Raw genomic sequence first — 25,990 nt, 5'->3', positions numbered from 1 at the left:
TATTTATTAGCACATTTGTAGAAAATGGATATACAGCATATATACAAAATAGGTAAGTGGGTAGAATTTACACACTTTAACTCTAAGACTTGATTAAAATGAAAATAAATCACTGAATTTATAAATTTTTTCACTTCAGGATCACTACCACAGAAGAAAAAACTCAAAGTTACCATGCAAAAGTAGCAAACTTTTGTAAATAGTAACTCGATTTAGTAAATTTACTATATAAATTTATATTTACTTTTGTAAAGTAGCAAACTTTTGTAAATAGTAAATAGATTTAGTATATTTACTATATAGATTTATATTTACTTACTAAATCTAGTTAAAAAGTATAGTAACACATAACCTTTACGACAGGAAAGCTGCAGATTCATTTTAAAAGTGCTTCCTTTATTTTCCATATTGTCTGGAGTTATCCTGTGCCCTCTATTCACTGCCTTCCCCATTCTTGTACCTTGTACCTTTTTTGTGTGTGTATGTGTGCATACAGAACTGGGGTACAGGCCAGAGACTCAGGGGTGGTGAAAGACTTCACCAGAGACAGACTGGGGAGCAGAACAGGCAGATCGATGAAGTACACTGCTGAGGGGAGCAGCTGGCAGGTCAGGAGAGGTCTGCCCCACCATGTGGTCACCTCCGGGCGGGCGAAAATCGGAATCAAACTCAGGCGGAAGTGGTTTCAGCTTCTTAGTGCAGTGCTTTAACCCGCTGCGCCACCAGGGAGGGTCTATTCTTGTACCTTTTGTGTGGGGACCGATGAGGAGAGCATAGGAGAGAATGAGAACATCATAACATGAACTTCAACCTGGAAGCTTCTGCCTGGTCCTGGAAGCTTCACATAAGTACCCCCAGGGCACCTAAACTTCAAATTAAGAATTTTTGCTCCAATCAAATTCTCAAAGTTTAATTAGTATTAAACTAAAGAGGGTGCACAAGGAGGCTTTTCCTTTATTTATCCTGTCCCTGCCCCCTGAGAGGGTACCCTCTGAGTTTAGTATTTACAACAACCACTTAGACATAACAAAAGAAATTAAAACTGTACAAGAATAGACATTTTTGTTTCCCGTTGTCGTAGCATTTCAATTCAAATACCGCTCTTAGCTAGGACTAAAGGAATAATTATTCTCAAAGTTAACTAAAAGCCAAATAGCTAGGAATTTTCAATATATAAAATTAATTAATGCTTTGATCAGCATGGCAGTCAGTGAGCACCAACTACCTCAATGAATCTACACTTTAAAAAATATAAGGAAGGCCCTCCCTGGTGGCGCAGCGGATTAAAGCACAGCACTAAGAAGCTAAAGCCACTTCCCCATGAGTTCGATTCCCGCCTGCCCCGGAGGTGACCACATGGCGTGGCAGACCTCTCCTGACCCTCCCCCGCTGCTCCCCTCAGCAGTGTACTTCATGGATCTGCCTGTTCTGCTCCCCGTTCTGTCTCTGGTGAATCCTCTCACCCTACGCATCTCTAGCCTGTACCCCAATTCTGTATGAATAAATAAATAAAACTTTAAAAATATATATATATAAGGAAGTCTGAATCTGCTAGAATTTTTGTTTTGCATATTCTATTTAGAAATGTTTCTTAATTTCATCCATACCTTGAGTCTTCTATCATAGCTATTGCCTAAACTTTTAGAGCAAACTATCTAATGGAAGTTTACTCATTTACCACTTGTTTTCTTCATTGCTGAGACTGGAGTTGACATCTTGATAAAACCTATACTCTGAAAAGCATGAAAGCAAAAAGTTCCAAATTACTGTGGTCAAAACACAAAATATGGTACCACCCATATTTCACACCACAATCCTGTACCCTAGGTAATTGGATAAATAACTGAAAGTGTAAGAACAAAAAAGGGAAATAAATTGCTCAATAAGATGACTGATAAAAATAATAATAGACTAAAGTCCAAAATGTAAACATATCATCTGAATTCTAGAAAATATTTGTATTAAGAATTAGCCAACAGTTGATGAATTTGCCTGGTGAAGTAACAAGGACATTGTTCCTTTTTATCCATGATATTATTTACTTTGAGGATATCCATGTCTTATACAGGTGCAAACATTTCCCTAACAAAAAAAATTCTTTTTTATTTGCTATTTAAAAACCAGAAAGTTTCTGCTCCATTTTCAGTCTTTTCATTTGACCACCTGTTCACAATGTTTATGTATTGCATCTTTTAATATGCCTTAGCTCATAATTAATGAGAGAAATGCTCCTAAAATCTCAAATATACAAAAGTCATGGTATAAGGGAATGTATTGATTTAATACTATTTCCATGATTTTATAAGTGATTCATGAATTTAACAAAAATAGAAAAATTTAAATAGTGCATGATTATCTATAACAACAAAGCAATAAAATGTGTGATGAAAAATGTGAAATTTGGCACTATGCAAAATAACTTTTTTTTTTTAAGATTTATTTATTTATGCATACAGAACTGGGGTACAGGCCAGAGGCTCAGGGGCGGCAAGAGGCTTCACCAGAGACAGAGTGGGGAGCAGAACAGATAGATCAACGAAGTACACTGCTGAGGGGAGCAGCGGGCAGGTCAGGAGAGGTATGCCGCACTATATGGGTCACCTCCGGGGCAGGCGGGAATCAAACTCATGAGGAAGTGGCTTTAGCTTCTCAGTGTTGTGCTTAAACCCACTGCACCACCAGGGAGGGCCCACAAAATAACTTTTTAAAAAGTGTTCATGAGTATGACTGGCATCTTGAGAAAGTGTTGCCATACTTTCATAGAAAACAAAATGCAGACTTCTGATTTTACTTATACCCAAAGAATAAATGTACTCATCTTCATTTTATATATATTGATACATCTTAAATATTTATACAAAGAAAGCAAATACTAAACATGTTTATTCTGAGTCTCTCTATTTTACCTTTGACATACTACCATTTCTTGACTTAGAGTCACTGATTCCAAAGGCATATATTTTCATTTATAAAGTATGTCTTACTAACTTTAAATCATGTATTCTTAGAAGTCTGTCTAGATATAGACTTCTTTCACATGAAATTAAAATTTAAACTTAGAAATGTATCTGCTACATAAATGTGAATTTCTTCTATCCCCATATGAAATGTTGGTGATTTCTTTAAAATAACAAGCACTGGGTCACCAGTAGATTGTTGTAATTTCATAAACAGAACAGTTATAATATCTATAAACATATCACTGAAAACAGACAAATTCTAACCTTGATGTTTAGAAAAGTGCCATTTAATACATATTTTCAAATATGATATTCTACATTGTAGATCAAATAGGAAAAATGTGAAGTGATTGTTTAGTAATTATAAATGAACTATCACAGTTTCATTAAGCTAATGTTTCTCCAACACTAAAATTTCAAACTATAAGTAGGTGGTATTGCTAACATGAGTTAATTATCACTAAGCTACAAAAACATGGTAAATATTTGAAGCTAAATGTTTTCCATCCTTTGGAAACAATATGAATATTAGTGACGCCTGACAAGAATGGCCCTTGCTCTGTTTAACATTTAATCAAGTAGTTAATATTAAAACTGGAGACAGAAAAGATGTGTTGAAAGCAGTTACTTGTATATTGAGATTTGGAGAAAAACTACATGTGGTTTCCATTGTCCCATAGCCAACATTTTGGAATTTCTTACAGAATGATATATTTACATTTCTCAAAACTGAAAAAGTCTGCTTTCTTATTGAAGTTTACCATATGTCAAAACACTTCAAAAGCTAAATATTTTATATAAAAAGGGAGAAATTGACTAATCTATAATGTATATAAGATTAACCAGAAGAAACTTATGAATGTCAAAACCAGTGTTCTAGCTGTCAGCTAATTAATACTTGAGTAACCCTTGATAAATCTTAACCAGTGCTTGAATATATGTGACTCTGATACACTCATTCTATTCTTATACAGTGTGTTAATACATAAAAGCTAATAAACTATCTGTTATATTACATTTTAACCAAGGCCAGGGTGCTCAATATAGGATCTTCATATTTATTCAATTAGCTGAATGCTATCAGTAAACACAATGACCTCAGGGTTTACCTCACTAAAAAAAGAAAATAAATAAATAAAAATTCTTTATTTACATGGATTCTTCTTGCATTTGCTTCAGAAATTAATTATAAAACAGAGTTTTTTTCAGTTTATGGATAGAGCAATTACCTCCATATCCTTGAAAGCAAATGTTATTAAGCACAGCTCACCTACATCAATGGGATGGCAGGAGAATCAAAAACTTCAATCTGTGTCCACAGGCTACATGCTTCGACTTATTGTGCATGCACAGACATTTTACTGTTCTGTGAGGCATATTGTTGCAAGCATAATATCCATTGAACATGTGGTAAAGATAGGGACTATAAAATGCACCTAAGGAAAAAACATTTAATGACAAAGAGCAGGTGAGTGAATACTTCAAACCTCAAAACATATACCCATCAGCAGGTCTCAATAACATCTCTCCCAGGATATGAACAAAAATGACTAACACAGGACTCCTTGCTTGCATGTTTTAAATCATAATAGCTGAAAGGATTATATATAGGTCTAATCCAAGTGAACCAAGAATCACAAAGTGTTACCACTGGAAGAATAATTGTATCCGATGCCCAACTAATAAGTATTTTATCAAGACTTGGCAAATAAAGTTGAGAGAGGAAATTCTAAAAGGCGACAGAATCATGAGCAATATTAATGGAAATATATAAAACGCATTCCATGGTTGATAAAGTAGTTGACTTCTTGAGAGAATTGTAAAATTATCAGGGAAGGGAGAGCAGATGTTACACATTTGGTCTTGGTAAAGCATTTGATGCACTGCTTCATGAAAAGTGACTTGAAAAATTAGCCCAAATTGGCTGGGATTTGATCAGTGTCACACAGATTGAAAACTGCTTGAGAATCAGTAAACAGAAGATCATAACAAATGGCCACATCTCCATTTGGGGTAAAGATCAGCCACTGGAATTGGTGTTAAATCTGGTCTTGGTTAATAGTCTCATGAATAGCTTTTTTTAAGTAAACAATTTTAATAGAGTTTTCAAAAGCTGCTGCATTGAATGATGAAATTTGTGAAAGAAGAACTGAAAATAAAATTACAAAGAAAAGACTTAAATATGCAGAAATAATGTGAAATTTAGCTTGTACAATTCACTACAGAAAATATGATATGACAATAAAAGAAGGGTATGCTTTTTAATACAGATACAAGAACTCACAGCTACAACTAAATCTTTGTCCTTCAAAGTAGACACCCAAAAAAGCCAAACATACTATAGCAATGTTGTCACTATTTAAAATGTTTTTGGGAATTCATCTTTGGAACTGCCTTAAGCAGTAAACGGTGTCAGTAAACTTTAGCACCCTTTATGAGCCATATAAGAAAATGTGTCACCACAAAACAACTATGCTTAATTTTCCCTACACTTCATTTTTGATAAAAATGTATATTCCCCAGCTTCTTCATCAGACTTCAACAGCCTGTGGCTAGTTCCAAAACTTAAAATGATCCTCAGAGAATTAAGATTTGTCTACACTAAGTTATCTGAAAGAATAGACTATGCATATAATTTTCACAACACTTAACGCAAATCCATTGTATGACTATGAGTCTGGAGAGGATGAACAAGCCAGAGGAGCAGCGCCCTCCAGGAACTCACATTCTAGTTGTTGGAGACAATCACATAAATAGGTATTCTACAATGCAATAGCACTCTGGCAAATATATGCTCAAAATTCTATGATAGCACAAAATGGGCCTGGGAAGGGTGTTCTAGCAAAAGCCCAAGTTTGACAAGAGTTTGACATCTGGGAACAGATGATAGCTCCATTGTCACCCAGGGAAGGTAATGGCACAGCCTCAGTAGATGAGGCAGGATTAAACGCCACACTGAAGAGTTAGAACTTATTTCTTCAGCAGTTTGGTGCTCCTGAAAAATAAATTTGGAAGATAAGTAGGAGCTTCTATACAAAGAATGGGTTTGTGGAAGGAGAGACAATAGATGGTTTTTACAGTCACCTCTTATCAGACTTTGACCTCCACTATCACCCAAGCTGCCATTCAAGTCACCAGTGACCTGATGGTCAGCTCTCAGTTCTTGTTCCCTTTCCTTTGATAATACTGTCTTTCCTTAGCTTCCAGGAAACTATGCTCTTATACTAATTCCTCACTGTCTTGTGTTGATTTCTAATCTTCCCCAACCTTTGGATAATGGAGCACTCCAGGGCACCATCCTTGATTCTTTTCTCTCTATTCAGTTTTTGGTGATTACATCCAGCCTCCTGGCTTTAAGTACCTTCCATATAAACCTAGAAATAATTCAAATGTCCATTAGTGTGAGAATAGTTGCATAAATGGATATAAAGCCCCCTATAGAATATTACACAGTGGTCAAATAAATCACATTGACTTGCAACAATATGTATGAACCTTAACAGATAAGACAAAAAGCAAATATAGTAAGGTAAAGGTAAGCCACTAATAACCATGCATAAAAGAAGTACACAATGAGAGATGGGAAATGGGAACAAAAGATGTTTAGACCTAGCCATTTGAAAGGCATAAAAGAGGGTAGATCTGGATGTATTTCAAGGGCTTTAGTAAAGTTACATAAGTTTAAAAGAAAACAAAAGCAGAAAAGAAAAAGAAGGATGACAAGGAAAAAGACAAGCTGAGATTGGATAAAAAGAAGGTAAACATTTTTCCTAATAGATATTATATAATTATTAGTATTAAGATATGATCTAAAAGGGAAGTTTTGATGTGCATTATTTGTCTGAATACATACTGAGCAAAGAGTGTTCCCCATTATAGGTACTGCCCACCACCCCAATACAAATACGTACCTTTCTCCCCCTGCTCTACTGACATTTTCAAGATCCCCACCACACTTGACCAGCTTAATCTTCCCCTCCTGTCTCATCATTATCAGTCAGGCCTACAGTAAATGATGAAGTATATATTCAATACTCTGAAATTAATTAATTATCATTAGGCTTTTCTATTTAGGTTTTAAAAGCATTTTGAAAAGTTGTATTGGGACATGACAAACTAATGTCTTCTATGCAGCAAACAGAAACATGACTAATCATCTCCAGGATTATTCTTCCCTGAAGTCATTGTTGCAGCATGTAATATTTCGAAATAACAGGACTTGGCAAATAAATGTTCCCTTAGTGTAGCCCACTTACCAAACTCCCTTTCACTTACAACATGCCCCCTCCCAGTCCCCATCGTACCATACTTACTTGAAGAAATGTACTCCGCTCGACCTTTCAACCACCACTTACCTCTAACCAAATCAAATTCCAAGGGGGGGCCAGAAAAGGATAGCCTGATAGGTTACAGTATAAAAGGAAGAAGAGTCCTAGGCACATAGAGATACTTAATAACTATTGGTTGCATGACTAAGTCAATGAGTTATGTGTAGTTAGGCTTCCAGAACAAATAACTTAGAAGAAAGCAGGAGAAACAGAAGCATGAGCTAGAAGAGGTAGGGAGGTGCGAACGATAATAGCATGAATGCTTTCTGTAGAGGAGGTAGAGAAAGAAAACTTCTCCCCCCAGCTCATGAAGAACTGCTGAGGAGAGCAACATAGGAATTGACATTGCTTGAGAGGATTTTCTTCTCCATTCTACAATCTGCATATTGGTCAGTAAGAGACCATAACTAAGGTTCATTATATATTGTACCCACTACCCTACTGCCTATCTCATTCTGTACCCAAGAAGCTGGACTAGGAAATATGGGAGTGGTGGGCAGTGGTTGTTGCTCAACTAACTCCAGGAGTCAGCATGTTATCAGCAGACCCTAGCCCCACTAATTCCATGGACAGCTTCTTGGTGAGCAGATTTCATAGCATAAAAGAATCAGTTCTGTGCCCGGACCCACAGAGCTGGTTGTCACTAATTCAAACACTCCAGAATTAAATCTCCCTCCAGATACACCCATTAGGACCCATCTATTCCAATTCCCTACCCTGATCTTGGAAAACTACAAAAAATCACCAATTACCCTCTGAGATAGTCAGACTCTCATTGCACTCAATGAGACATCGTGCACACAGGCACATAACTCCTCCAACAGCACGATGGTGCTGACTATTAACCTAGATCAATAGTCTCTATAGAAAAGGTCAAAGGTCCAATGGGCTCTGGGAACCCCAGACCACATCACTCTCTACCTTGACCAACCTGACAGACAAGCTCAAATTGCTCAGGCCGCTCCCTTTCAGTGCATTAGCAAAGAACTTCAGAGCTTAAAATAGCAGTCCTTTTCTCAATATTACATACAAAAAGAAAACTAGTAAATAATAAGTAGAAGGTGACAAAGAAGAAATACATAAGAGCAACAAGAATAAAACCAGACAAGGACTTTCATTACTTATGTTTATAAAAGGATAGACACAATTTACAGATTTCCTCCATAGGTTTCATTTTATAATAAGAGAGATGGAGGGAGCTGCAGAATAGCACATAAGGAGCTATATTCCAGAAGCATGTGCTCCAGGGTGTGGCCTCTAGTACTGAGTGTTGCTTTCAGAACAGGCTCTTAAACATATAAACATCCCCCAAATGTCCTATATGAGTTTCCCATCACTACCTGACCACGTTTCTACAAACATATGGCTAAAACAATACAAATCAATTAACTTACAATTCTTTGGGGTAAGAGTCCTACACAGGTCTCACTGGGCTAAACTGAAGGTGTTGACAGGGCTGCGTTCCTCCTGGAGCAGATAAACTCCTTGCCTGTCCTTTCATTATCTGGAAGGTACCCGCTGTTTTGCTCATTCATCTTGCAAGCAACAAGGTTGAATCTCTCTGCCTACATCTCTCTGCCTATCCTTCCTTAGTTACATCTCTCTCTAAGTGTCCTTTCAACATCCCTCTTTCATGGTGAGGGACACTTTTAATTATACTGGAACCCCCAAACATTCCATGGTAATCTCCCTAGGTTAGGGTTAGCTGATTAGCAAGCCAATTCTCCTTTCTCACATAACCTAACATGTTTACAGGCCACAGGATGTGGAGATCTTACAGGGCTCTTTATTCTGTATTTCTCCCAAAGCAAATTGTAGAAATAGTCTCTCCCTTCCCAAACCTTCCTTTGATGCCTAGTTCCAAAGTATTTTAAGGGTCTAAAAAGTTTTGAAAGGGAATCTAGATTTAAAACTCCACTAGGGTAGGTCCTGAACCCATTTAAATGAGCATTAGGCAAGACTGTTTTAATGGAAACTATATTTAACCTTAAAAGAAACACAACTGCTGACAAGTACTAAAATTTTTGATAGGTTTTTGATAGACTTTTAAAATCATTTGAAAGGATAGTTAATTTCCTCTTCCTTAGCACGGAAACATAAAAATTGTATTCAATAAATAAGCAAACAGGTGGATAACAATCTAATATCAAAGTGACTAGAAAGTTAATGACAGGTCTCGATTTGTGTGCTGATATTATAGGACATAGAAAAGTGAAGGTCAGAGACGCTGGGTCACCTCTGCATTAAGAATGACCTCAAGTTATCAGGGGAAAGATATAATCTTCTCTCTATTCTACACAAAAGGACATCTCCAAAGTCACAGTTTCTCAAAAAACCTATCTAAAAAAAAACTTTTGCAAGATTTGAGGAAATATTTCCGACCTCCCAGAAGACACTACCGACAAACAAAAACAACATCCTTACCACAGGATTGAAATAAGTATGCAATCCACCTCCCAGTATATTCCAAAAATGATTTCTGATCGTAGGCAATTTCAAAATCCTCTTTAGGGGACAATACTTTGAAATGCAAGGAAAGCACATTTGTGGAACACTTGACACATCTTATATCATTTGGTCCACACACCACGACCTTCAAGATGCCTATTAGAGGACACTAAGAGGACACAAACTTTAAGAAGCTAAGAAATTACTGAAGGAGCCTCCCTGAAAAATCAGCCTGATCAAGCTCTCCACAGCCACTGCAGCATGAGTTTGACCCCCTACCAGGGAGCTGACCCACATGGCGGAGCAGACCTCTCCTGTCTGGCTGCTGCTCCCCTCAGCAGTGTATTTCAGTCAATTTGCCTATTCTGCTCCCCACTCTGAATCCTTTCACCCCACCCCGACCCCGCATGTCTGGCCTGTACTCCAGTTTTTGTATGCATAATAAATAAATCTTAAAAAAAAAATTACCTAAAACTTCACATCTAAATATTAGGTGGTATAGTTGAGATTTGAACTCAGGCACATCTGCCTTAAAGATTAGTCACATACCACAACATCACACTGACTCCCAAATAAAGATGTGTAGAAAATGTTCTCTGAGCTTTTAATACATATTATAAAACATGTGAGACAAGTATTCACCATACGCCTCATTTTAGGCATTGGAAAGAAAGCCCTCACTTCATTGTAATTAGAACTCAATTAATTGTTCACGTCACAAGTCCATACAAGAGCAGTTAAATGCTCCTTTCTTTGTATTTTATGTGTTTTCAAACTCTTGTTAAAGATCCTCAGTCAGCAACCTTTGCCTCTTGTGGCATTTTACTGCTAACACTCTGCAAACATGGACAGCCAAAGGAAGCTCAGATGGTCCCAGGGAACACAATTCAAGGAACACATGGTATGCATTTATGTCTAACAAAGGGTACTTCTTAACCTTTGGGTGTCGCTCCACCATTCCTTTATAAGGCTACTATTTTCCAAAGAAGATTCAGTTTCCAAAAACAAGGCAAGAGGCCCTGCCTGTGTTGTATGGCCATTTGGATGCATATAATGTGTCCAAGCACCGGTAAGGAAGTGCATTTAGCACATGCTTCCTGGCACTATCCTGCGTATTTATGAACTGTCTCCCCTAGATGATAAGCCCCTTGAGGGCAAGTGCCATGCCTGGCATCTCACCTTATTAGCTGCACATGGCAGAGTAACAATACTATCTGTCATGTATAGAGAGCACTGTGCAATCTATAAATTGCTCTTATAAGTAAGCTGTAATGACATTGTGACCTTTGCCACATCTTCCAGATGAGGCTCTCAGAGGCCAAGCAATTAGCTAGAACCATAAACCAGCAGGTAATGTTTTCCATTTGTCCACACAGAAAAGTATGCATTCCCTGCCTTGCACTACTGTGCTGTTTTCTTCTTCTAAGGTTTCTATTATAAGGATTAATGGCTATTGACCTTTTTATTAAAATAGATATCATATTCACGACAAAAATCATTCTGACTCTGTGAAAAAAATATAATGGTTGTCAGAGGCAGAGGGGCACGGGCGAGAGGGAAAGGTAAAGGGGGTCAATTTGAAAATGGAAAGGGCACTAGAACTTTGGTGATGGGGAGATATGTCATGTACACATATTGAGATGTGAAACTGTACTGTACTGAAACTGTACTGAAATTTATACAGTATTGTAAACCAATGGTAAATCAGTTATTTAAAAGCTATCTAAACTAATAATGAGACCATTCAGATATGTTGCACTCAGAAAATAAAATAAACATAATGCAAGGCACTGTTGTTTAGGTCTTTTCAGATACTGATTCATTCATTCAATCCTTCTAACAGCCCCACAAAATACAAACTACTTTTTACTCCCATTTTACAGATGAAAAAACAAAACAAAACAAAAGCACAGTGTGATTAACTTATCCAAAATCACAAGGTTGGTAATGGCAACTGTGAGGTTTGAATACAAGAAGTCTGGTTCCAGAGTCTGTGTCTGTAACTTATTGTGCACTACTCTGCCTGAATAAGAATCTACAAAGATCCTTGCTTAAGGTATGTGAGTAGTTGTTCAACAAGAGGGGGAAGTGTATTTACTCCTCCCTGTGTGATTTATTTGATGATATTCTAAAACCTTTCCTCATGCCACTAGAATTCCATGTTAAGTACTATACTAAATTTTCCTGTACTGAAGGCATATGCAATGGTTACCTTGACTGACACATAAAATACCCAAAACAAAATACCCCAAGACTTGAGGACTTTTTGGTTTATGAATTAGAGACGAGAAAGGATTCCCTAGGCATCAGAGATGTTACAAGCTCACATCTGTAAGTGTTTCTTAGGTATTTTTATATTTTTTAAACAGGAATGGTTCCTGTCAGAAGTACTTCAGTGTTCTATAGCTGAGCTTTAAAATTATCTAACCCTTTTTTAATATTTAGTCTTCCTTATTTTTTCTTCACACATAGGTAAGCACTTGCTTTCAATATGTTTTTATTTCATTATTTTTACTTCAGTTATCTTGAAAACATGTTATAAACATGCATACATATTATAAAAGTTTAAAATTCAGGATGTGATTAAAAATATCAACAGGAGCTATAAATTGTATCAGGAACATATATAAATTAATTTTTGAAGAACAAGTATCACAGGTCAGTAAAAGAGATTCCATGTGAAATGTAAAAACTACTTTGAACAAATTGTCCATAAGTTAACATTTTCATTAGAACCACATATTTATTATTTCTGGGTCTGTGACATTTCTTTAATGCACTTTGACTAACTGTTCTAACATCACATTAAGAAGCCATTTCAGCAATTTTCCCCCAATTGAAATTAACAGATTTTATTTACATTTGAACCAAAATGATTTAAAATAATATAACATTAAAACAATACCCACTTCCTAATGTTGATACCATTTTTTTCCCACCCAGAAACACTTATTCTGAAACGTTTAATTTGAACCAGGATATAACTTTAGTAATTATTTTTGCACAGAATAACCTAAAATTAATAGTCAAGTTGTAAGACTGTTTGAAAATTGGGAGACTGACAATCAAAATAATCCTAAATGCTTTGTTTATGTGATGAAAAGAAATGATCCTTTAATTCCCTCACACACATTAAACTGATTTCACAGACTTTCTATACTGGTGTTCAACATAGTCAAGTGTTTGGGGTTACATAAAATAAACAATCTTGAGATCTTATTACAAATGTTTGCAATTTATGAAGTAAACTGATTTGTGAAAAAAATAACAGGATCCCATGTCATTGAAGCCAAAAAGGCATTTTTCAGAAATCAAAATAGTTCCGAAATCTGAGCATTGTATTATACTGAAAGTATTACCATCTGAAGATCTAAAAAGTTATAAATCTGGAGAAAAACTCAAAATAGATATTTATCAGTTCAGCTTCAAGCAAAGGCCTCTGAGTTTACTGGGTCTCTTGTATCATAGCTTCCTTAACACTAATGATATCTCGATAATGCCTTTTAACTTGCTTTTCCCCAATCAGAGAAGGCGTTGCACATCCTGAAAAATTGAGGGGGAGGAGAAATTTTTTATTCCTTATTACGGTTATTGCGTTTCAATCCAAAAGACCTGGTGCTGGGCCTCGTTTGAATTTAATGTGAAGAAATCCTCCGAACCCCCTCTCAAGGATGGCTCTGGAAACGGGTGGGCGCCTACCATCCGTACACAGGGCGCCTACCCGGAGTTGCGGCCGTGACGCTCCGGGAAAGTGTCCTGCGCGAGCGTCCGCGGGAGCTGTACCCGGCCTTGCCCTGCCCGAAGGGCGTCGCGGCCCGCGGAGGGTCCCGGGAGAGGCACGCGGGCGTAGCTAGGCGGCGGCGGCAGGCATCTCTGACCCGCCCAGCAAAGCCCGCGGGCTAAGGAGCGCCCCGTGGGTCCCGGGAGCAGGCCATCCACCCCCACCGCCGCGCGACTCCGCGCCCCGCGCCCCGGGCCCTGACCCCGCAGGGCTCTCTGTCGGGTCCACGGTTCCTGCAGTGGGGCCTCACGGGAACTGCTAGCCCGCCTCTGAGCCGCGACGCTCGGACCCCTCGCACCCCAGTAGCCGCGCTCCGCCGCGGGAACCGCGGGGCTCCGCGGAGGCCGCCCCCACTGTTGTGCCGGGGCCGATCTGCCAACTCCGGCCCCGAGTCCTCCCGTGACCTCCGACCTCTCTCAGGGCGCCTGGGCAACATCTCCACCCGCGTCCGAGGTTGGACCTCGGGCGGTTAAGAGCCTGTGGCCGCCCGCCGAACCAGCCGCTCGCGGGGGCGCGCCTGAGAACCCCTTCGAGGCCCCTCCAAAGCGCGGGCCCACGCAAATGTTTGTGAAAACTAGGGACTCCCATCAGGTGAGAGGCCTGAGAGAGTAGAGCGCTGACCACCGCCCGCCTGCTGTTCCGCGGTCTCTGGAAGCTAAAATGTAGATAGATGAAGACGCCTTAGCCACGTCTCCGCTGGGAAACAGCTGGGAGTGCAGCTCATCTGGATAGATTCGGGTGGGGGCGGCGGGAGGATGCAGAGCTTCGCCTCTACGCGTCCTCCCAGCCAAAGAGAAACCCTGGGGACCTCGGCCCACCTGGTTCGTCGAGGACGGCGCCCCCTCCCAAACGCCCGCGCAGGAAAGGAAGGTCCTGCTACGGCTCTGTCTCTCCGAGGTTGCCTAAACCCACAGCACATTCGGGGGGAAGGGGATAAAGACATGGAGAGGGCGGAGCTCCCCGGTATTCTGAGCACCCGACTTTTCCTAAACGTGGCCCCGACTTCTACCTTTTACTAAATTTAACCAACGGAGAAGCTGCTTGCCTCTAAGTGCTAAGCTAGAGACGCAAGTGGGGGGGGTGGGGGTCGCCCTTCCAGGAGCCCCTGCTTCCTTCGGCGACTCTTAGGGTACTCCTTAACTACCTCGCTCCCCCCTTCCTTTCGCCCCCCCGAATCCGGAGAGATTTGGTGAGTTAGGACCCAGAGTCTTTTAAACTACTGATAACCCAGTATCACCGCGTGATCCCGCTTTTCTTTCTCCTTAAAATGTCCCCAAATAAATTTCAAGGGTGAGAGTGTAGGCAAATGAACGAGAGTCCAAAGTGAGGAAGAGTGTTATCCTAGTCTATGTTACTTCACATATCATCTGTTCCTTTATTGATTGGGTGTAAAATCAATCCGCCTTCTATGCTGGGTAGATAAAAGTAGGGATGAGGGACGTGTTTAGCGCTATGGAGATCCACAGTGCCCCTGGGTTTCTGCACGCAGAACAGAGGCAAGCGATTTTCCAAGTTGGTATATTCGAGAAAGATACACATTCATCAAAAAGCAAGAAGGAAAGACTATCCCGGAAGGTTTAATGGTAACAGGAACAAAGATGACGCGAACCCCATCAAATGAAACAATACTATTTTCATTCACTTGATCGCAAAGTGTCTTCAATTCATAACTTGGCACTTATTTAAAAGGTTTAACAGAGGTAAAACCGAAACATTTTGTACCGACAACACGTCATGAAATAACAGCATCTTTTGTTTAAAATAACTTAATACACTAGAAAAAATATGGCAAATATAAATAATTTTGTTTTCATGGAGAACAAATAGTTACAAAGCTCAACCGCATACCAGAGTTCAGTTAAAAGAGCTTTTCCTCTTCCTTGTAAATTAAAAGGAAAAAACAAAACTAAGGAGACTTTCTAGAGTCGGGGAACAGTTTTCTTAGTCCAGGGAACATTAAATAACTACATGATTGAAACAAAAAAAAATTACTTGAATATACACCTTTGTGAAATAAAATGCTAATGTTGGAAGTCACCCATCAGTTCACACATTATAGCCAAAATAAACTTTGTTCGTGTGTATCAACATATTTTACACAAACCTAGTGCCTGCATCTAGCTGGGTGTTGTTTAAGGTGAGTGTGACGGGGTAGAGAGGGGGAAAGAAAGCACGGTCCTCAAATAAGACTTCAGGAAATTAGCTAGAGGGAATACAAGAAAGGGGAAGGGGAGGGGCTAACACTGACTGAGCGCCCGCTGTGTGTCAAGCACCTATGAGACGCTCTACCTTCATTATTTCATTAGCTCTTGGTTTCTTTTTTACTTCCCCCATATTTTCTGCGCGCCTCCGTCTTCTTGGGACAGAGAGTACTTTTTTTTCCCTTCCAACTTGATTCTTTCATTTCCCCCACCCCCACCCCACCCCACCCTCAGGCCAAAGACGGGGCAAAAAATATAATAGACATGTATCAATTTACAGACGCTTTTGGTATTGTTTCTCCTCCGGAAGATGAAAATGGAATTAAGTGCGTGTGAGTAAGGCGGGAGGGGGGAGACACCATCAATGGAGTACAAGTAACATGCAAACCAGAATTCACTGTCAGCAGTCTGGACATTTCTGCCGTAATAATTTCTCTGAGAAATCATTGTCTGTGGCATCTTTTTTGTATTGATATCATTTTTTCCTCTCGTTTTTATTCTGTCTTCCCTCTTCTTGCTTTTCCATGCGTGGTGGTTTTAACTCAAAGCATCTGATTCAACGTAAAAGGAGGCCCGCCTCTCTTATCAAATTTCTCGTAGTAAAGTGAACTTCGCAGAAAAAGGTCAGTTTCAAAACCTGTGAACTTCCCAGCTGCGCACGCTTTTTCATGTTAATTCTTTAAATAAGTATACTTCTTCCTTCTGTTTTGCCTTCTTAATCCATTTTTTTAAAAAAACCATACACTTTAAGTTGAAAACTTCCCCCCACCCCCATTATCTGGAGATTCGTCCAGGTTATTTTTCCATATTTTAAAATGTATAAAATACTTTGTTTTAATTTTATTTTTGTTCCTCGATTCTCTCTCCTATTTCAGTTTCTGCCAAATAGCAATAAGAAATTAGTTCCCTTTCTCTTTTTTCCTCTGGCTTGTCTTTTCTACTTTTGTTTGTTTGTTTTTGTTTGTTTGCTTGCTTGCTTGTTTTGCTCACTTTTTATCAACAGAATTTTAATTTTCTAAGCAAGAGTTCACTGTTGCAGCTTTGCCATGAGTCATACTCCGCTGTGCCAGCGCTCCCAGTCCAGTCTCCCTCCAGACTCCCCAATCCCGCCCACAAGAGGCAGAATCTAGGCGGTCCAGCAGGTAAGTGATCGGAGGCCAGAGGGCCCGTGGGATCCATCCATCCACGGGGTCCTGCCCTCCGGTCCAGGTACAGCAGGGACGTGGATGGTCAGCGGAAGGAGGAGGACCGGCTCTGGGTCAGGGTAGCGGAGAAGCAAGGCTCGGAGGGCGCAGAGGGTGCGGGCTGCACGCATTGCGTCACAGGCCCAGGGCAGCCGCGTGCTTTTTGGCTTTCAGTCTGAGATCGGCGATGCTGGAGTTCTTGCTGGTGGTCTTGGCGGCTGCAGCGGCCGCCACTACGGAGGCAGCGGAGGCTGAGTCCGCGGCCAGCGTGGCTAGCGGCAGTCCGAAGGGCGGCGCAGGGAACATCATGTAGGGCGCGTGCGCGGCCAGGTGCGGGTGCAGGTGGTGGTGCGCGTGCGCCACGGCGCTGTCCAGCTGCAGCTGCGCCTGAACCTGAAAGGACAAGGGCGTCACGTTGCAATGACTATCCTAGGGTGACAACAGAATAGAAACAGAGCATTAACGGCGTCCAGCTTGGTTAGGGAGGGGGGAGGTTAGGGTGGGGGACAGGAAGGGGTGTTTGACTCATCCATTCAGGTTGCTACTGAATGTGGGGTACCACAGGGAGACTCCAGATCCCACTGAGACTGCAACTTGGTCAGGGAGATAATCTTCCTGGAGATTGGGGATTGCCATCTGCAGGAATGTGACCATTCCTGCGGGATGTGGGTCCTTCAGAGGATGGCATTGTTATTGTACTAAAACATCACCATCCTCAAAATAATAATGATATATTGGAACGACTGGGGGTGAGGGCCATTCTATCCTCTCTGGATGCTGTCAAACACCTCTTACTCTACCATCAAAGCACTGAAGTAACAATATGCAAACTAAAGAAATGTTTCATGTCACTTAGGAAAGTCACTACATCTTCATTGCAATAGACACTATTAGTAGTATTTCTAATCTTTACTGCTATAAAAATTATCCAGAGAAAATGTAAATTCTGATTCGGGGCTAGAATGGCCTGATATTCTGCATTTCTAACAATCTCCCACATGGTGGTGATACTGCAAGTTCACTTCGGAGTATTAAGGGAGCTCCTTTTAAGAATCTCTCTCTCTTTCTGTAGTCATTCTCTTGTTTCAAAAGCCTAGCATCAGGATGCTAGAGTCCTATGGTGTCAAGAAAGCTAAGGTTTCGTGACATTAATGCTCAGTACATAGGCACACCCAAGTGTCTTCCCAGTCCAAGATTTTGGTCACTGAGTGCTAATCCATTACTTCACAGTCCTGCCAAGCAGGGTTTCTGGTTGAAGACAGGGAAGGTTAGACATTGGTTGTCTAACTCCCTTTAGTTTGGAGAGCCGGGAGTTCAGAGCACTGGGATTTCCCAGGATTACATCATTGCTGCAGGCTGTCCTTTTAAAAAGTAGCCTTAAAGATTTCTTTATGGCTAAGAAAGGGATTGCTGAGGCAGGGTGTCCCTAGAAAGACCAAGACTTCCTCTCTACCAGAGATGAAGCTTTGTTTGCACAGACAGTTTTAAAAAGACTAAGTGTGAATTGGAAGTACTTTTATTCATTTATTTTTCTTCTAGCAGAGACATTTAATGCGACTAAGAGGTAGAAAATATCTGAAAAAATATTTAGAGAGTTGCTTTAGAACTAATCTCTTTATTAGCTCTGACAAAATTTTAATCAAAAGGCCTTTCCTTCCTCTCCCCAAGTGCAATCTTCAGTGCATTTTTAAAGGGCCAGTCACTGTCCTCAGACCTCTACAGGTTTCCCATGAGGACAGAAAGGGATAGGTATTCAGGCTCTTCACATTGTATATTGTAAAAGGGAGACCAGGTTCACTATATCATCTCAAAATTGATTCTCTAGCTGTATAAGCACAAAAACTGGGGTTTAGGGAGAGGAGATGTTCAACAGTTCAAGCAAACAGCCCAGGTCTTTTTACAGTTCAAAAAAGGTTGAAACTAGGTATACTTGCCTGCTGAAAAGGCATCCTTAAAGCACCTACGTTGACATAAGGTGCAACTCTACAAGCTTCAAACTGACTGGCAGCCCCTATGAGGACACCTGTAAAAAAAATGGGGAAACAAACACAATAATGTAATGATAATATTTCAAACATTGTTTTTCAGATGTCAGGGTCTCTCAGATAAAACTAATTCTTTTGGGTTTGAATTATCAGCTTCCTGAACCGCTGCTAAAACCATCATAATTTACTCCCAAAGTTTAAGATGATCATAATTGCTTTCAGAAGATTTTAAATCAAGGATCACAGTTATGTTAAGAATTTTTTTAACTTTGTTTGTAATAACAATATTCCCCAGTTCTCCTTTTACATCGAATATCATTTTGTTTGTCAGCATACCTTTATGGAGTTGATTTTCTTGTTTTCTGCATTTAGCCCTTCGATTCTGAAACCAAACCTACAAATTGAAGAGGAAAATAAAAGGTAAATGCTATACCTCAAACATTTTTTTAAATTTATAAGAGTATGACAAAGAGTTGTGTTTTAGGCAAAGAGTGGGAGAAATAGAAAGCAATCAGAAACAGCAGAAGCAAGCAGAACAGTCTCAGTATCCAAAATTAAAAATTATACAGAACAGTCTCAGTACCCAAAATTAAAAATGTAAATGAATGATAAAAGTAGCAAGATAGATTTCAGAGACTTTTGCAAGATAAATTGTTTCTTGATAAATTACTATTAGTCTTGGTCTCATCTTTCCACATTAAAGTCCCCAAGGCCTAAAACTCTCCCTGATATCTGATACCAAAGTGATAATGGATTTAGATGTTTGCTCAGTAAGACCTGAGAAGAATGTGCTCATTAATAGCCTGTAATATTAATTAGCTTCATCTTCAAGAAAAACCAAAGACCAAAGCAAATAGTGACTCTATTCTGGGGAGGGGGTAAAACATGGGGAGAGAGGTAATTAGTGTCATAAAAGCCTCACTACAAAGAAGTTTAGAATTTCTCTGTTCCTCTGTGCAACAGAGTGTAACGCAGTGGCAGAATAATTGTGCCATTATCATGATAATCTAATTTGCTTCTATAGAAAAAGCTCACTGCTTGCAGTTAGGCTAGTAGAGAAACATTTAGAAAATAGCTCTAAAATTTAAACAGAAATATAAAAAAATAACTGCCACCAATAAGTTCATTTTAATGAGGAAAAACAGAAGAGCATTCTGTGAAAGAGGGGTAGGATATGAATCAAGTAACTCCTGGACACTCTCTTCTTCCAGATATTACCTCATCAAATAAACTTGCCAACTTTAGAGGGAGTATGACAGACTTTTTTAAAATTCAAATTAATCTTGCTTTTATACTCCAATAATACAGCATTATGGCATAATAATAAGGTATATTGGCTGATTCACAAATTAGTATGTTTTTTTTAGAACCATGAAAGTATAATATTGCTTCAGAGCCTTTTCTTGTTTTTGAAAGCAAGCATCATAGTCAATGTAAATCCTCAAAAATTCCCCTGCCATTTAGGGTAATAGAAGGGTAGATTTCATGCCAGGGTGGCATCCTTTGTGTAACTCACAAGGCCTGAGGCTTCTAGCCCCCTTTCCCCCTAGAAGAGTGGAGACTAAGATACTAATGCTCATAACTGTAATAATTATCATCATGTCTTTAAGGGTTTACTGAACCTCTAGAGATCTCAGTACACAGAGCAAAGCAGGAGAGGCTTAAAAAGGAAGGTTCTGCTGTTGAGCTGTGATGACCAAGGCAGCCTATTATTACTTTCCCCCTTCAACGTGACTGCTCTGTTTTAGTCCTGATCTTATTACAAGATGCGGGGGGAAAGCCCCTTAAGAATTGCATAGTTCGCTGCAGATGGTGGTCTCTGCGTCCAGAGACCCAGGGAGTATCTGTTACAGTGATACTCTGTAACAGCTGCAGATGTTCAGGCCTAAAACTGCTCCATGTGTTCAAGCAAATAATGACCATCATTTTCTCCTATTTTATTATTTGAGTGGAAACACAATCTGAAACATTTAAATTGTTCTCCCTGTAACTACAGAGATATGTGTGCCTGTATGTATATAATTTTTTCACCTTAAATGCCCCAAAACCTCCTTTTGCCATTCTAGTCACCCCCACAACCAGTAAAGAAAATTTGTTTCAATTCTAACTTCATTAGGTATGACACTTGCTAAGGGGTCAGACTTTGACAATGCTAGCATTGAGATATATGGATTGTTTTAAAATCAAGTTTCTGTAGGTTCAGGTTCACTGTCTTGGTTTAGTGAGAGAACAAAGAGTGACCAAAATGCATTTATTTCTATGCCCTTTCGCACACTGTTTGAGACCCATTGCTAACAGCAGACTGTAAATTTCTGCACTTAACAGTTGCTAATTTTCTTTATAGTCTGTACATCTATAAACCTAATTGGCATATCCGCTTGGCAAACCTAGACCCCAGTGCACACCCCTCAAGGAAACCCAACTCAGGCTAACGAAATATACGTTGTAACTTTGAAGGCATCCAGAAGATAAAACGTTTTCTGTGGGATTTTTTTAAAGGCTTATAAAAGTAGGCCCATTAGGATTAAACCACATTAAAGGCATCGTGAGGGGAGGGGGGTGTGGTTTATAGAGACTCTGGGAGCAAGCCCAGCGCAGCTTTCTTCTGCTGGGAACATATGTTGGAATGGGGGGTGGGGTGGGGTGATGGACTATAAGGCAAAGATCTACTTTTGAAAAAATAAGACCTCTGGTGAAGACATTCCTTCCCTTCTCACACTCCTGTAAATACTTGAACACGCCCTCAGTGTGTCCCCCAAGACGTTCTCCAACCCCAGTGAAGCTCCTCCACTAGCTTCCACTGAACAAGCCTGGAGCTGCTCACAGCCAGTACCTGCACTCGGGCCTCCGAGAGTCCCAGCCGTTGGCTCAGCTCCTCCCGCATGAAGGCGTCAGGGTAGTGAGTCTCATCGAAAAGCCTCTCCAGCTCATTGAGTTGTTCCAGGGTGAAATTAGTCCGACTTCGCCTCTGCTTGATTTTGGTCTGGCCTTCGTCCTCCATCCCTTTCGCATCCTCTTTTCGATCCTTCAGCTCCGGGGACACTGGAAGAAGCACCAGGAACAGGGCCACATGCACGTACAGCAAAACACACACACACACACACACACACACGCACACAGGCACACACACACGGATAAAAACAACAGCAACTCCTGTTACCAGATTTGTCTCAAGAAGGTTGAGGATCCTCCCCCCTCGGGAGTACCAGTTCAGTCTCACCCCGCCCAGAGGAAGAGAACTGGACAAACTCTGGGTGGCTGCTGAGGGAGAGGGGATAAGGTGGGCATACTCACACCCACCTTCCAAAACTGTGGTCTCAACTCGCCTCCTCACTATCCACCCCACCGTTCTCCTGCCCTCCTCACACACACACCAAATCCATTCAACTCACCCTCTTTCACACCCACACGCTCCAAACAGGCACCGAAATTAAAAGCACCGCGCCAGGGCAGTTACTGCTCACGGTCCAGGCAAAAGGGCGCGGCGGCAAGGCCATAGACTGTGCACACATGCGGCCATTCCCAGATTGCTGGGTCGTTTTCAGGCCAATTGTAGCCACCGCTGACGCTTGCTCTCTCTCAAACTTGCTGGTCTAAATTGGGAACAATCGGGCCGGAGGATTTCAACGGGAGAACCAGATCCAGGTTCCGCGGGCGCTGGGAGGCGCATTTCTCCGCTGGGTGCTAATCCAGGGTTTGGGCCAAACCCTGTGGACCGCCCTCGGACAGCCAAGCTGGCCCAGTCCACGGTGCTGGACCCGGGTCGCTGGAGCAGAGATGCCCACGCCATGTTGCCTGCGACCTGGAGGGCTCGCAGCCCACTCCGGGCCAGGAGGCAAGAGACTCAAAACCAGCCTCGGGTGTCGGGTGAAACAGACTACTGCCTCTGTTCTCTTCTTCTCCCTCCCCATTGGAAAGGCAGACTGGACCCTAAACGCTTAAACCCACAGAGATCAACAGGTTCAAGAGGAACATTCATGATTCTCGGTTTCTATTGGTTGCTCAAAGCCTTTTCATGCATCCAGCATCTCGGATGTTTAATAAAATATGCATTTTCTGCTCTGGGTTTGCACACCTCCGTTGCTACTTTTTTTTTTTAAATCCTTCCCTGTCCTTTCTTCTCCTTTTAAAAACAAGAACCCCGTGAGTTTAAGAAAACAGAGACACCGAGGGATGGATACATATCGAATCTAGGCCAAGTGGCAGTAATCTGGTAGACAGTGTCAATAATCCCCTCTCCCCTCCTCTGGTACCTTCGTCCTCTGCATTAGAGTGAGAGACATGGAATTTTAAGGTGTCAAAGCTGACTTTGGATAGTCGAGGCTGTTTGCAGTGCATCCCAGCCCGGGGTCTCAGTCAGCATGAGTGTTAAAAACCATTTCCGGAAGAGTCAGACTGCAGAGAAATTAATACTTGCTCTTAGCTTGGAAATCAACAAATCCAGCGCTGGCCTGCGGGGTTCAGATCCGTACTGAGCCATTCTGCGCGCGGATGTACTGCGGTCTGAACCAAGGACTCAGCCGTGAGGCTGCACCGGGCTGCCTGACAGTTGTGCTACCACTCCCCAAATTTAGGACAACCCGCTGTCAGGTCTCCGGAAGAAGAACAAGGAGCTGAGCCCAGCATTTCCAGTTCTCCGTTCGTTTTTGTGGACATTTGTCCTTCCTCTGGGAAGGAAATGGAAAACATTGTAGCAAACCTTCGAAGCCAAATTATTAGGATATATATTTGCACTGATATTGTAATGAAATTTAAGTATGAAAACACACCCTTCAGATTCTATCAAAGGGGTGAGAAGGCTTTGTCTATTCAGCGTCAGTCACAGGGGATGCCTCTCAAACTTTTGGGGCTTCAAAGAGAAAAATGTCCACATTTTCAGTTGATTAATAGACTTAATATAATTTCCATTTTGTCCCCAAATTTCCACTATTGGTCTAAACAGGAACAGACCGTGTTATAAACAACTTAATTGCTTGCTTAAATATGTGATTCTACGCATGTCACATATTTTCTTAATTGGAAAAATATGGCAGCACACCAGTTACTGCAGGCACTAAGTGCCAAATTAATTTTATTGTTGAACTCCCTTGAATTGGTACTGGAGATAAACCTCTTTCCTAACACTTCTGCTGGCTCCAAAGAATCCCACCCGCCTACCCATCCACGCCAAACAAACCAGAGTACTTGATGATGCAGAAGCAGTAAAGGAATTGTGTGAATATCAAAAAGCAATTCCAAAAAGGGAAGCTAAAGCGTCTCCTGAGAGGAGCAGAGTAGCCTGAACCTTAGCCTGCCTTGGTCTAGTGTTCTACCTTTTTAGCTCAAAGAAAACAGCAAGTTTTGGCCTCTAAGATCTAGGAATCCAGGCTCTCTTGGTAGTTGGAGTGATTCTTAGGGCCAGCCCGAAACCTGGGGCCAGCGGAGGGTGAAATTTCTCTCTCTCTCTCTCCAAACCCCCTCCCTCTCTCCTCTCTCTCTCTTTCTCGCTCTCTCTCGCGCTCTCTCTCTCTCTTTGGCCTAGGAAAGAAGCACCCACAAAACTCGGCGCTAGATGCTTGCTAACCGTCTTCCTGCAGCCTGGCCAGCAGCTGTCGGCTCCCGGCCCTCAGCCGGGCCCCGAGAACTTCCCTAGCCACCCGCGGGCCCATCCCGCTGGTGGGAAGGCGTTTCGGTGGAAGGGGAATAGCCAGGACGTCTAGAAGGGGGAACACAAACCACGTACACCCCCTCCCCACTCACACTCGGACCCCACCCACGACCGCGCACACTAGGGGACTCCCATCCCTCCGTGACCACTCTAGCTCCAAAGCCGGGGTCCAAGGGCCCTCTTCACGTCCCGTTCCTCCCGTCTGGTTTCAGGGTCCTCTCCCGCGCCAAAGGAGTCGGGGAGGGTGGAAGGGAACCGCGGCCGGGTCAGGCGTTACCCTCGGTGAGCCTCGGGCTGCCGGGCTCCCTGCTTCTCTCCGCGGCGCCCATGTCCAGCTCCCGGACGGGAGAGCGCCCTCCTCCAGCGCCCGCGCCCGCTCCTCCTCGGCGGCGGCGAGGATGATGATGTGCGCAGCGACTGCCTCCCCCGCCGCCGCCTCCTCGCGGCCCGGCGGGGACGGATTCTTCCCCGCCGCCACCTTCTCTTCCTCCCCAGCGCCGGGGGCGCTGTTCATGCCGGTTCCCGAGGGCTCGGTGGCGGCCGCGGGGCTGGGGCTGGGGCTGGGGCTGCCGGCCCCGGACTCGCGGGGTCACTACCAGCAGCTGCTGTCAGGCCGGGCCCTGGCCGACCGCTACCGGAGGATTTACACGGCCGCGCTCAGTGACAGGGACCAGGGGGGCAGCAGCGCTGGACACCCGACCTCCAGGTGCGTCTCTGGGTGCCCTTCCCTGCGCCGGGAGCCGCTTGGGCGCGGGTGTGTGTGCTTGTCTGTCTCTGTCTGTCTGTCTCTGTCTCTGTGTACGTGGTTATTGAGCTGCCTTGAGCCAGCGCTTGCTGCCAGGTTCTGGAGACACCGCGGTTGGAGGGAGGGTGCGGTGGCCGCAGTTTCTGCTGTGTGTGTGACCGTCTTTGTGGGGGGTGAGAGGGTGGCGGGTGAGCTTAGAAAAGGTGATGGTGTGTGGTGGTTCCGGCACGTGTGTGTGTATTGTTGAGGAAGGAGGAGGGATGAGTAGAGGATACGGATGTAATACACGGAGAGAGAATTTGCCCAGTGTAAGGCGTGTGGGCTTTTCCAGTGTCTGCCGCAATGGTATTTTGCACGTATTTCTCCTCCCCACCTTCTCCCCTCCTTCACCCACCAGCTTTGACATTCCATCCTACCCTTTCCGCCTCCCTTAAAAAAATCTGCCTCTCCCTAAAGGGAGCGATGGTATAGATTAAGGACAGTGTCATATATCTGATGAGTAGAGTAGGCTGTTGGATGAGGCATGAGGTTTCCATTTAAGAGATTATGCAAAAGGTATGCAGATGGACATTTACGTGTACGCTAAGGGTTGGGGGTACAGATTTGTACAACCGTGCTTTCATAAACGAACCTTCTGCTCCTCTAAGATGTGGATGCTTTTGTGTTTTGATGTCCCATCAGCCAGTTCCCTCATCTTCTGTTTTATTTCCT

At 42.2% G+C, this 25,990-nt stretch overlaps 1 protein-coding gene across 2 annotated transcripts in view; it reads right to left on the bottom strand.

The window, feature by feature from the left end:
* Positions 1-16,505: 16,505 nt before the first annotated feature.
* Positions 16,506-25,990, bottom strand: part of SHOX2 (short stature homeobox 2) — a 9,878-nt gene continuing 393 nt past the window's right edge. The window contains exons 2-6 of one of the 2 annotated variants that reach the window (XM_004682310.2): positions 24,812-25,054; positions 21,721-21,929; positions 19,224-19,281; positions 18,837-18,925; positions 16,506-17,331 (exon numbers count right to left, since the gene is read on the bottom strand). In XM_004682310.2, the coding sequence (XP_004682367.1) occupies positions 17,038-17,331; positions 18,837-18,925; positions 19,224-19,281; positions 21,721-21,929; positions 24,812-25,054 (893 nt within the window). In that variant the 3' untranslated portion in view covers positions 16,506-17,037. The remainder of the gene's footprint in view (positions 17,332-18,836; positions 18,926-19,223; positions 19,282-21,720; positions 21,930-24,811; positions 25,055-25,990) is intronic. The other variant, XM_004682311.2, reaches the window with a different exon arrangement.

This window comes from Condylura cristata, unplaced genomic scaffold, assembly GCF_000260355.1.
Source record: "Condylura cristata isolate star-nosed mole 26May11 unplaced genomic scaffold, ConCri1.0 scaffold00014, whole genome shotgun sequence".
NCBI classification, from domain to species: Eukaryota; Metazoa; Chordata; class Mammalia; order Eulipotyphla; family Talpidae; genus Condylura; species Condylura cristata.
The sequence above is the reverse complement of the archived record's forward strand: the minus strand, read 5'-3'. Positions and strand labels throughout refer to the sequence as shown.